Below are 13,264 nucleotides of genomic sequence, written 5' to 3' on the forward strand. Positions count from 1 at the left end.
TTGCACATGACAAGATGTTGCCATCCCAACATTACCTCCCACTTCACTGACAAGTGCCACTACTGACCATCTAGCACCAGCCACCAGTGGACCCTTGCCTTCGGCTCCCCGGGACGTCGTGGCCTCCCTCGTCTCGACTCGCTTCATCAAACTGACATGGCGGACACCAGCTTCTGATCCGTACGGAGACAACCTCACCTACACGGTATTCTACAGCAAGGAAAGTATGAACAGGTAAAGATCTGTGAATTGGATTGAACTTCGTTTTTCGCATCTTCTCACAACTCATGCCAATTTCTGAGAGCAAACTGTGTGTGTAGAGTGGCTCCGTGCAGTGTCCAAAAGCTAAAGGGATAGAGGGTTGCCAAAGAGTTACTGGAAGCCGGTAGAACTGACAGTCATTGATGATTGTTCCAGAGCTAAGTTTCCAAGGCTCACTTAAAATATCCTTGCAGAACAAACTCTGGTGGTTTTAAAACTGAAGTGCATTCGTGAGGTGGCTTTGAATCTTTGCAATAGATCAGCTGTCTACTTTGAGCAGACCGCTCAATAGCTAAAAGTGCTGGTGGCCTTTGTTACCATCTGGGTGCTGTTAGTGCAGAAAACTCTTGCACTATAGTAGCCCTTAAAAGGTCAAGAGATATATCCCCACAATATCAGAAATGCAGAACATATTTCATATTCTAAAACCGCAGATGTAGTGCCCATCTTCAAAAAAGGGAAGGAAGATGATCCAGGGAACTATAGGCCGGTCAGTCTTACCTTGGTCTCTGGAAAAATCATGGAAGGGATCCTTAAGGAATCCATTTTGAGGCACTTGGATGAGAGGAAAGTGATCAAGAATAGTTAGCATGGATTCACAAAGGGCAAGTCGTGCCTGACCACTCTGATTAGCTTCTATGATGAGGTAACTGGCTCTGTAGACATGGGAAAGTCAGTGGATGTGATATACCTTGACTTTAGCAAGGCTTTTGATACGGTCTCCCACAATATTCTTGCCAGCAAGTTAAGGGAATGTGGATTGGATAAATGGATGGTAAGATGGATAGAAAGCTGGCTAGAAGGTAGGGCCCAGTGGGTAGTGATCAACGGCTCGATGTCAGGATGGCAGTCAGTTTCTAGAGGAGTACCCCAAGGTTTGGTTCTAGAACTGGTTTTGTTCAATATCTTTAATAATGACCTGGGTGAGGAATTGGATTGCACCCTCACCAAGTTTGCAGATGGCACTAAGAGAGGGGGAGAGGTAGATACACTTGAGGGCAGAGATAGGGTCCAGAGAGACTTATACAGATTAGAGGATTGGGCCACAAGAAATCTGATGAGGTTCAACAAGGACAAGTGCAGAGTCCTGCACTTGGGATGGAAGAATCCCAAGCATTGTTACAGGCTGGGGACCAACTAGCTAAGTAGTAATTCTGCAGAAAAGGACCTGAGGATTACAGTGGAGGAGAAGCTGGATATGAGTCCACAGTGTGCCCTTGTAGCCAAGAAGGCTAATGACATATTAGGGTGCATCAGGAGGATCATTGCCAGCAGATCTAGGGAAGTGATTATTCCCCTTTATTCAGCTCTTGTGAGGCCACATCTGGAGTATTGTGTCCAGTTCTGGGCCCCCCCACTACAAAAAGGATGTGGACGCATTGGAGAGGGTCCAGTGGAGGGTAACCAAAATGATTAGGGGGCTGGAGCACATGACCTATGAGGAGAGGCTGAGGGAGTTGGGTCTGTTTAGTCTGCAGAAGTGAAGAGTGAGGGGGGATTTGAGAGCAGCCTTCAACTTCCTGAAGGGAGGTTCCAAAGAGGATGGAGAGAGGCTGTTCTCAGTAGTGACAGATGGCAGAACAAGGAGCAATGGTCTCAAGTTGCGGTGGTAGAGGTCCAGGTTGGATATTAGGAAAAACTATTTCCCTAGGCGGGTGGTGAGTACTAGAATGGGTTACCTAGGGAAGTAGTGGAGTCTCCATCCCTAGAGATTTTTAAGTCTCGGCTTGACGAAGCCCTGGCTGGATTGATTTATTTGGGATTGGTCCTGCCCAGGGCAGGGGGCTGGACTTGTTGACCTTCTGAGGTCTTTTCCAGCTCTATGGTTCTATGATTCTGTGATTCTAAGAGGCCTTTTTTCAGATTCCACGTGCTGCGGTGCGGTAACTCTTGATGACTGTAGACCTTTTCATGCAGAACAATTGCTACTAAAATCATCGTAGTGCTGATTGTTCGTGAATCTGGTGTTGGTTCCGTGCTTCACCAGTTGAATTCAATCCATCCAGCTTTTTTACAGAAGGGATCTGCTGTGAGAAGGGCAGTGTCATCACAACATAGAAGTGCCTGTGTTTGGTAACCAGGAGTTAACACTCAGTTTAAGCAGTTCTGGGATGTAAAATAGGTTGCTGTTAGAAACTATGAGAGGAAATGGGTCAGATTCTCATTGATGGGAGAGGCCAGCCTTTGTGTTACCTAATGTTGAGAGCACTGGATTGAGAGTCCACACCAAAACTCAGGGTGGGTGTGACCATCACTCCAGTCCCAGGCTGTGATTGGTTGCAAACCTAAAAAGATGCTCTTTGTACAATTTGCCATTCTCCACAAAGGCCCCTCTTGCTGTGCCTCCTTGCAGTGGAGTTTCTAGCTTCCCTTAGCTGTGTATGGGGAGAAGGGACATTTGCGGGTGCCTCCTTTTCACTCTTTAAAGTCTTCGGGGGATGTCAAGGTGTTGGCCTCTCCACCACGTGGGGCAGTTTTTTGGTGTGGCCATCTGCCTCCCTCCATTCAGTCGTGTAAATAAGAGAGCAGGAGCCAGGAAGATGCGTCGTGTTGGTGCTGGAGTGTTCCTCTATTGAGAGGCGGCAGAAGCATCCCTTCATCTTTCGAGGATTACCGAAAACTCCAGGCTGTTACCATGCAGGACTTGATTTGTTTGTGTTCACTTAGTTTGGCCCACACAAACTCTGCTGTGGCCCCAGTTGCTGGTATTTGCTTTAAGCATGAGAGTCATGTCCCTGACTTCAGCAGGAATTCTTGTGTTTAAAGTTAGGCACTTGCTTAAGAACCCTGCTGGACATAAGGGCATGTCTACAATGCAGTTCAACAGCTGTAGTTGGCCTGCATCAGCTCACTTTATAACATTGCAAAGTAGATGTTTGTGCTGGAGCTGGGATTTGATGCCCCCCAAATGGGGAGAGTCTCCAGCCCAACCTTGAATGTCTACATTGCAGTGTTATAGCCCCTTAAGTCCCATGAGCCTGCATCAGCTGACACAGGCCAGTCATGGGTGTTTTACTGCAGCGTAGACCTACCTTGTGCGAGGTGGACACAGCCCTCACCAGCATTCCCACAGACTCTGCTGCTACCTCTTTCCACAAGTGTATTGTTCTGCCAAATAAAGGCAGGTATAATGCTTGCCTGCTTTCCCAGGGTGCTATGTCATTTAACCTTTATAGTTGCGATCGTGAGATGAAAGCTGGACTCGGACAGCAGCCTACCTGTGGCTAGAAAATGTCATGCAACTTAAAGAAGAAGCTAAAAGAAAAATGTAACTGACCAGCACCCTCTCTAAATGCTGTGCCTTGTCATAAAAATGACCTGCCTTATCTTTATTCAAATTAGGCATGACCTGACAAGTTGCCAGTGTTTATCCAGTGTAAGCTGAATTTTGATGCTGTTGAACTTAATTAAGCAAACAATTGTTCAATTGAATTGTTTATTAGAGGAATATATTAGTTAACATGGAAGCTAATCTTCCATTCAAAGCCTGATTCTTGTCTTTTATCCTATCTAGACCAGTTGGCTTGACATTTCACAACAAATCCTGTGGTAGGATTTAAGGAGGTATTTGGGAGATGTAAGGCAGCAAATCGGATGTGCCCTCATCTTGAATCCAATTAAGATTAGAAAAAGATCTGTCATAGACATACCAAGTTTGTCTTGGAAAGGGTACTGTCAACTTGAAATTCGGTCGTTAGAGAGCTTGACTGGTCACATAGTACTGGCTACTCCATATTCCTACTTCCAGTGTTGCAATGAAAGATAGCAAGCCTACACTAAGGCTGAGATGATCCAAAAGATCTAGAGATTCAGGCACCCAGCGTCCACTGAATTTCTGCTATTCCCCTTTGAATTTCATAGTCTTTACATACTTGATTTTTCTATATAAGGTGGGTTATGAATCATTCTCTCTAGTACAACACAGTACACCATAACAAAAACTGAAAATTCCTAGCAAAACCTAACTTCGGGGATTAGTCTACTGAGTCCCTTAGTCATTCCTTTGTGACTTGCAATCACATTTTCCTATTTAAATGTGGGGTTGTTGTGGGAAAAGATTCATCTGGCCATCAGAACCAGAGAAACTGATTATGCACAAAATAATTTGAAAATGGGGAGAATTATTTCATGAAACTGTTACTCTAATCTTAGATATTTAACAATAAAAGACAGAACAATTCAGACAGAGGAGTGGTTCACAATGGGTATCCAATTAACTTTTTTGGTGCAGACTGACTTTTCAGTCAGTGAAAACGTGAGGTTCTTCTCACAGAGCTATTGAAACAGAATTCCTACAAAAGGGAAAACAGGCAGCAAAAATTTCCATAATGTGAAACTATTTTGGACCCCGTAACTGACAGACCTGAATTGTCTGGACAGCTTTTCCTTGTACCACGTGAGCGGCAAATAAGGTGGTTCCTGCAGAATACCCCATTCACCACGGATTCCCTTTCCCTGAATTGCTCTGTAGAGGGAGTGAGCCACACAGGGTCAAGTTAGGAGCTTCATGAGAAGACTGCAAAATATCCTTTGCATGATGAGAGGCTGGTTTTTCACTGCAATGCTCAGGCACACACCACAGGAGCAGTAATACCATACTAAATGTCAGCTTTCACTTACCAGCTGCTTCATCTGTAGAGCTGTTCAAAAAGAGGCAGAAAAAAAAGTATATTTTCCATTTTCCTTGTACTGCAAACATCTGAATCAATTTTTGTTGCTTAAAAAAACATCCTCAGGCAGAGAATCGGTTTTAAAAGGAGAGCGGAAAGTTACAGAAAACAAACAACTGAAAACAAGGAGCAGCGATGCAGCTACTTATGCAGGCTGCTATTGTGGCTGCTTCCACTACTCCTGATAATTACAAAGCAGGTTTTGATATTATAAATTCCATGTGGCCCAAATGCTGACAGATGCACTGCAAGGGGAAGGAGTCATGGAAAGCTGTCTTGAGGGGGCAGGAGGCAGAAGAGGATCTTTTGTCACATTTTGTACTAATTTGTGAGTGATCAGAGCATGCCAGATGGAGGAGGCGAGCATTTGGGGCCCATCTCGGAGCTATTCCCGTTAAATCCAGTAAATCTTTAAGGGCCTCCATCACAGGATACAGGATTTCTCTTCTAACAGTAGAATATGGAAGCAAAACCAAGCAGCTCCGTGGGCAAGAGTGGCTGTGTGGGTTACCATAACTGGACTTTAAATCACACGCCCAAAGGGGATGAGACGGAACCAGGGGGCTTTGTTTCAGTAATAATTTCCTAATGTTTGGATTTTTTTCAAATGTAACCTTAAATACAAACTTCCAGGCTAGCATTTGTACCTTTTTTTTTCTTTTTAAGAAAAATGACAATATTCTCGTGAGCTTTTTTCCCTGCAGTAATGGATTGTTCTTTGCAACCTTACTTCCATCTTACAAAGCTGTGAGGGAATTTAGAGGGAGTGAGAGAGAGTACCCTGACTGTTCTGCTGGGTAATATAGTTATTCATATCAAACATCTGTTATGTTACCTATTGTGCATATCTGAACACTTTGGAGTCCATAAAGGTATCCAGGGCTCCCAAAGAAAGAGTAGAAAAGAGAGATTTATGGAGGACTTAATTAATCTTATCTCAACATATTTTAACAGACTGTTCTGATGGAGGGTACAGTCCCTGTTATTACTGGCAATTATAATGCTTTAACAGATCAGTTTAATTTCTGGTAAGTAAGTGTCACTTTCCACTGCAAGAATTTTATTTTCATAATTTTGCAAAACAACTTGAGTGTTTTTTAGATAAAACTAGTGAGTACATCCACATTTGGGTGATAAAATGTGATCTATTTTGCATGTCAATGAGATATTCACAGCTGTTGAACAACATTCATTTGATTACACTTGTTCTGTGTATTAAATATTAATCCGTATGTACAATGTAGGCTTTGAAGGGACCCCATCAATTAGTACATTTGCATTGCTAATTGAAAATTTTGTACCTACTGTAACTGGAAAAGTTAGTTTGGGGGGGGTGGGTCTGACTTTTTCCAGTTTGATAACACTTTGGGGACAGTCGGTTTCACTGTCTAGTTAGTCAGCAACTTGCTTGTTGAAAAGAATTCCATAAACAGCAAAAGAGCAGAAAGCTAGTTAAAGTTCAGAACATATAACTAGAGTATTCTGTCACACTGAAGTTTCAAAAAATAACTTAATTTGAATTAACTCTGTGTTTAAGGCTCCTTCTACACTATCAGAGAGACAGTGCTGGAAAACTGGTTTTAGACATTGATTTTAAAAACTAGTTTTAGGGAGTATGACTTTTTCTTCAATTGAGGCAAAGCATAACATTATGATTTAGACACAAATGGCTTTGAAAACCGTTTTGAAAACCAGTCTCTACTTGGGCACAAATCTAGCTGAAACTTTTAAAAAATCTCTTTTGAAAACTGATTTCATTGCACTCTCTTTTCATAATAAGATCTGAAGGCAATGGGGAGAAAAAGGGGAAAACTGAATGACAGAAGCTTTGTTTTACTTTTTTCAGTACAAATGAGTTAATAGCTGGTAACCATTAGTGTGAGAGTGGTCTGCCCTCTGCTGCAGAGTTAAATCAAGTGCACTAATCAAGAGGGAGAATATGGTATTAATGTGTGAACATTTTCCTTTTTAAAGCACTGGGCAGTTGCTGATGTCTGCTGCTATAATAATGCTCTTATTTTAATTTGCAGAGTGGAAGAGTTTGCCTTTTCCAAGCAAAACAGAGTATTTAAATGATATTTTTAAAACACCTGCCTGGCAAAAAGTGAAATGAAAGTAATAACTGCTGGTGGTTTTCAGGTGTTAGCTTTTCCTTTCAACTTTAAGTTGGATCAGACAACTATCAATATTGTTCTCCTACCATGAATGCATCTGTGGCAGCATTTTCTGCTACTATGTACCTGTGATAGATGTTAGCCAAGTTTGGGGGCACTAGCCCCTCTGGTTGCAATAATATTCTGGCATGTGTAATGTGTTCTCCCTGCTGGAATATAGCCTGTAACTCTCAATTGATTGAACTTCAGTATCTTGTCTGAGGGTGCTCCGATTACTTGGCTCTTCATGCTGCCCAGAGGATCTGTATAATGTGGTACCAGTGGTCTCCTGCAGAACGTTTTTGTGAAAAACTACCTCATTGTGTCCCTTATTCGTGCCTCTCGGGGTGGTAAACAGATCAGCTCTCCCCTGGGGACACAAATGACTCTTCCCAGAGTTACATTGAGAACGATCTGATCAGCTAGTCTGACCTCCTGAGTCTCAAGAGGCCAGTGCATTCCACCCCGTCACCCATGGATTGAGCTGAGTGACGACGTGTTGCTAAAGCAGCACTCGTGTTGCTAACACAGCTCTTCCAGAAAGGCATCCAGCCTGCAGCTGAGGAGAGCGAGATGGAGAATTACTGTTCCCCTTGGTGATTTGTTCCAGTGGTTAATCAACCTCGCCATTTAAAAATGTGCCTGACTTCAAATCTGAATTCATCTGGCTTCAGTTTCCAGCCATTGATTCTTGTTCAGTCTTTCCACTATATTACAGAGCCCTGTGGATCCATTATCTTCTCCCCATGATGCTACTTAAATCAAGTCCTCTCTTAATCTTGGTTTTGATAAGATAAGCAGATTGAGCTAAACCTTGCACTGGGAGGCATTTTCTCCAGCCCCGTAGTCGGTTCTGTGGCTCTTTTCTCCAGACTTCTTGACAGTGTGTGTGTCACTAGTGCTGTATGGAGGGGAGGGGAGAGCCACCGCCTGACTCTCAAGTGAGCTTCCTCCAGCTTAATTAACTGATCTGGCCTCCTTGGCCTAATTCTGCTCTTCCAGGGCCAGTGTGGGGAGCACAGTCCATCACAATCTCTATCCACGAATAGTCCTGTACCATTGATCTGATTTCTTTTGTTCCTAATGTACTTTAAACAAATAAATAAACCCCCCTTCTGCTTTATCAGTAGCCCTGCTAGCCTGGGATTTTTCACTTATCCATTTTCTACACTTCGCAACTTCTAATTTATATCAACTGCTATAGCTATTTCTCCAGTTTCCCATCTGTTGTGTATTGCTTTTTTAAAATTTCTGACCAAGAATGGGCTTTTAGTCAAACTTGTTCTCTTTATTCATTATGGAATTGGGGGGTGAGGGGTTGGGCCTACTAATCAACTCTTCTTAAAACTCCTAATTTTCACTCACATTTTTCTAGCTTTTATTCCCCCTCTCCATCATGTTTGCTCATAATTGTCAGCTTTGAGAAACTAGCCCTTTTGCAAGAGCGACAAGGAGTCCTGTGGCACCTTATAGACTAACAGGTGTATTGGAGCATAAGCTTTCATGGGCAAAGACCCACTTCGTCAGCTGTTTTGAACATCTCTGTGTGTGTAATGTATATACATTTTATATATTTATCATTTATATTTAGAAAGTCTAAAGATGTTTTTATAGGTCTTCAGAGAGCTGATTGGTCACATAGGAGAGAAATCGTGTTTCCCAAATGTGGAAGTAACTCATCTTATCTTTACTTCCATCTACTGGTCTGTTACAAACCCCCAACACCCCACACTGGATTAAAACTGTATTGCATCTTTAACCAGCCAGCAACGAGAGGGAGGGAAATTCCAGCAAAATATTAAAAACTCTCTTCATGTCTGTTTAACCTGCACCCATCCACCGTAGCCCAAATTAATGAAATTTTAAAAGGTCAGGACCTACTACCACTCGCTTTGCTGAGCATGTGATTTTCAAGTGCGGCACTGCATGTGATTATAAACAATAGTTGTGTTTATGGTGCCTAAAGAGTCCTTTCTACACATCCCTCACATAAACTATAATACAGATTGACCTCTTCTGAGCCAGTTGGGATAAATTTCAAAGGCTCTCACTCACATCTTTACATATCACAGGTCCCACATGGACTGAATAAAATTGTTGCTTTAGAGCAGATGGAAAACTGTACAGTCTGACTATGGGCTTTTTCTATTGTCACTGTCCAGTGATGTCACTTTTCAGTAATACAGCTAAACTCAGAAAAGCCAATACTTTGGGGAAGTACTTTTCATCATGTGACCTTCCCAGCTGCTGGGCTGATAGGCATGGCTGCAGTTTTACTTTGAGGTCATGACATGAACTAAAAAAAAATCTGTTAAATTTTAAGTTGAGGTTTGAGTCTCCATCCGAAACCTAAATGTACACCAGTGGCCATCACTAGGCTCTTCATGTTGGCTATTGCAGGGGTCTAAGTGTATTCCGTACTGCACTGATTCTTAGAGGCACCAGGCAAGGAAATATATTTCATTGGATCAACTTTTGCTGGTGAAAGTGACAACACTGCCAACACGGACTTGGACATTGAAATAGATTCCAAATACCAGAATGAAATAAATCAGGTTTGAGCTCAAAAGAGACTCTTAACTGATGCTTTAACAAAAGGTCCTCTGAATTCATAACCAAAGTAATTTAAACTCTTCTTAACTTTTCTCTGGGACTTTGAACTTCTGTGACAAATTTTCAATTTGAATGACTGCTTACGAAGAATCAGTTAAAAGTGCCTTCATCTCACCTCGAGGCGTTCCATGTAGCTCTTTTCCTTTGCTATGTTTGTTCAAAATGAAGTTGCAAAATTAGAAGCTGTTTGTCTTCAATGCTTTTGGCATGTTAGCATTAATGGGTAATCAATGTAATACAATCAATCCTATCAATTGCGTGTTAGATTAGTACAAACCGAGCGTCTGTTAAATTCGTACCATCCTTTTACTAATCGATATTAAATCTGTACTTTTGGTTTCCTGCCCAAATCCTTTATTTACTAAAGGGAACGTGTTGAAAATACAAGTCGCCCTGGAGAGATGCAAGTGACAATCCAAAACCTGATGCCAGAGACTGTGTATGTTTTCAGAGTTGTGGCTCAAAACAAACACGGCCCCGGAGAGAGCTCAGTACCACTGAAGGTGGCAACTCAGCCTGAAGGTAAGCCTTGAACATTTCTTCCACTTACTGACTTTCTTTGGCCTGGATCTACAACTGCTGGGTCTTTTCCTTCTCTTGGCCTCTTCTCACCCTGAGTGGCAACTCATGCTGTGTTTGCACTTGCAGCTCCATATTGTGATACTAAGCCAGTCTGTGTTACTTATATTTGGAAAAATCAATTGACTATTGTAATGTATATGGAGCCTTAACACTAAAAGTAAATATTAAAATTTCTTAAATATTTGAATTTGTGTTCTATTTTGTCACAGTATAGACTACTCCAAATAAATACTGACCTGAAAAAGGAGCTCTCTGCTTCTTGAAAGCTTACCCATAGAAGAGCTCACCTCTTTCACACACACACAAGTTGATCCATAAAAGATATTACTTCATCTCTCATGCCTCTCGGATTCCAGAACCAGCAATGCTGTAGATATGCAGCAGGTCGCTTAAAGCGTTAACTGGGAGTTAACACTGGAATAAGTTCAGATTGGAACTGGAAGGCAGATTTTGATAAGCTCAGAGAACTTATAGGTAAGGTCCCATGGGAAGCAAAACTGAAGGGAAAAACAACTGAGGAGAGTTGGAAGTATTTCAAAGGGACGTTGTTAAGGGCCCAAAAGCAAACAATTCCGCTGTGTAGGAAAGATTAGAAAATATGGCAAAAGACCAGCATGGCTTAACAAGGAGATCTTGCATGATCTCAAAATAAAAAAGGAGTCCTATAAAAAATGGAAACTAGGACAAATAACAAAGGATGAATATAGGCAAGCAACACGGGAATGCAGGGGCAAGATTAGAAAGGCAAAGCCACAAAATGAGATTAAACTAGCTACAGGCATAAAGGAAAACAAGAAGACCTTTTATAAATACATTAGAAGCAAGAGGAAGACCAAGGACAGGGTAGGCCCACTGCTCAGTGAGGAGGGAGAAGCAGTAACAGGAAACTTGGAAATGGCGCAGATGCTCAATGACTTCTTTGTTTCGGTCTTCACCGAGAAGTCTGGAGGTGTGCCTAACGTAGTGAATACAAGCAGAGAGGGTAAGTTTAGAAGATAGGATACACAAAGAACAAGTTAAAAATCACTTAGGAAAGCTAGATGTCAGCAAGTCACCAGGTCCTGATGAAATGCATCCCAGGATACTCAAGGAGCTGATAGAGGAGGTATCTGAGCCTTTAGCTATGATCTTTGAAAAATCATGGAAGACAGGGGAGATTCCAGAAGACTGGAAAAGGGCAAATATTGTGCCCATCTATAAAAAGGGGAATAAGAACAACCCAGGAAACTACAGACCGGTCAGTTTAACGTCTGTCCCAGGGAAGATAATGGAGCAGGTAATTAAGGAAATCATATGCAAACACTTGGAAGGTAATAAAATGATAGGGAATAGCCAGCATGGGCTTGTGAAGAACAAGTCATGCCAAACTAATCTGATAGCCTTGTTTGATAGGATAATGAGCCTTGTGGATAAGGGAGAAGCGGTGGATGTCATATACCTAGACTTTAGTAAGGCATTTGATACGGTCTCGCATGATATTCTTATTGATAAACTAGGCAAATATAACTTAGATAGGGCCACGATAAGGTGGGTGCATAATTGGCTGGATAACCGTAGTCAGAGAGTTGTTGTTAACGGTGCTAAATCCTGCTGGAAAGGGATAACAAGTGGAGTTCCGCAAGGGTCTGTTTTGGGACCCGTACTGTTCAATATCTTCATCAATGATGTAGATATAGGGATAGAGAGTACGCTTATTAAGTTTGCAGATGATACCAAACTGGGTGGGGTTGCAACTTCTTTGGAGGATAGGGACGTAATTCAAAATGACCTTATGCTATGTTAGAGAAATGGTCAGAGGTAAACAGGATGAAGTTTATTAAAGAGAAATGCAAAGTGCTCCACTTAGGAAGGAACAGTCAGTTCCATACATACAAGATGGGAAGCGACTGTCTAGGAAGGAGCATGGCAGAGAGGGATCTAGGGGGTCATAGTGGACCACAAGTTGAATATGAGTCAACAGTGTGATGCTGCTGCAAAAAAAAGCAAATATGATTCTAGGTTGTATCAACAGGTGTGTTGTAAGCAAAACTTGTGAAGTCATTCTGCCGCTCTACTCTGCACTAGTTAGGCCTCAGCTGGAGTACTGTGTCCAGTTCTGGGCACCACATTTCAAGAAAGATGTGGAGAAATTGGAAAGGGTACAGAGAAGAGCGACAAGAATGATTAAAGGTCTAGAGAACATGACCTATGAAGCCAGGCTTCATGAACTGGGCTTGTTTAGTTTGGAAAAAAGAAGATTAAGGGGGGACATGATAGCGGTTTTCAAATATCTAAAAGGGTGTCACAAGGAGGAAGGAGAAAATTTGTTCCTCTTGGTTTCTGAGGACAGGACAAGGAGTAATGGGCTTAAAGTGCAGCAAGGGAGGTTTAGATTGGACATTAGGAAAAAATTCCTACCTGTCAGGGTGGTCAAATATTGGAATAAATTGCCAAGGGAGGTGGTGGAATCTCCCTCTCTGGAGATATTTAAGAACAGGTTAGATAGACATCTGTCAGGGATGGTGTAGATGGAGCTTGGTCCTGCCTTGAGGGCGGGGGGCTGGACTCGATGACCTCTTGAGGTCCCTTCCAGTCCTATGATTCTATGATTCTATAAGTTCCCTAGGGAGGTTGTAGACTCTCCATCTCTAGAGATATTTAAGAGCAGGTCTAGACAGTGCTGGGTCCTACCATGAGGGCAGGGGACTGGACTCGATGATTCTCGAGGTCCCTGCCAGTTCTAGTGTTCTATGATTCTATGAAGTTGAGTAACTTAACCTCTATTGTTGGGGTGTTGTAATTGTCCCAGAAATGCATTATAAACCCAGGGAAGTCAGAGTCCAGGAGACACTTAAGTGAGTCCAACGTGTTAAGGTATGAAACTACGTAGTTCTCCTTCAAGTGCTTATGTCCATTCCGTATTCAGCATGTGAGCTTGACACGTGCACTGGTGCCGGAAGCTCTTCCTTCAGCATTATCCACAGGGGACCAGATCTGCACCCATTG

The 13,264-nt window shown here is 42.4% G+C and overlaps 1 protein-coding gene across 7 annotated transcripts in view; it reads left to right on the forward strand.

Moving 5' to 3' along the window:
• The window catches only part of NEO1 (neogenin 1), a 304,427-nt gene that overhangs the window by 223,855 nt on the left and 67,308 nt on the right, over positions 1 to 13,264 (forward strand). For 4 of the 7 annotated variants that reach the window (XM_075897560.1, XM_075897561.1, XM_075897562.1 and 1 more), the window contains exons 8-9: positions 15 to 234; positions 10,065 to 10,219. In XM_075897560.1, coding sequence (XP_075753675.1) covers positions 15 to 234; positions 10,065 to 10,219 — 375 coding nt within the window. The remainder of the gene's footprint in view (positions 1 to 14; positions 235 to 10,064; positions 10,220 to 13,264) is intronic. The other 3 variants (XM_075897563.1, XM_075897565.1, XM_075897566.1) reach the window with 1 other exon arrangement.

Source organism: Pelodiscus sinensis, chromosome 14, assembly GCF_049634645.1.
Source record: "Pelodiscus sinensis isolate JC-2024 chromosome 14, ASM4963464v1, whole genome shotgun sequence".
Taxonomy (NCBI): Eukaryota; Metazoa; Chordata; order Testudines; family Trionychidae; genus Pelodiscus; species Pelodiscus sinensis.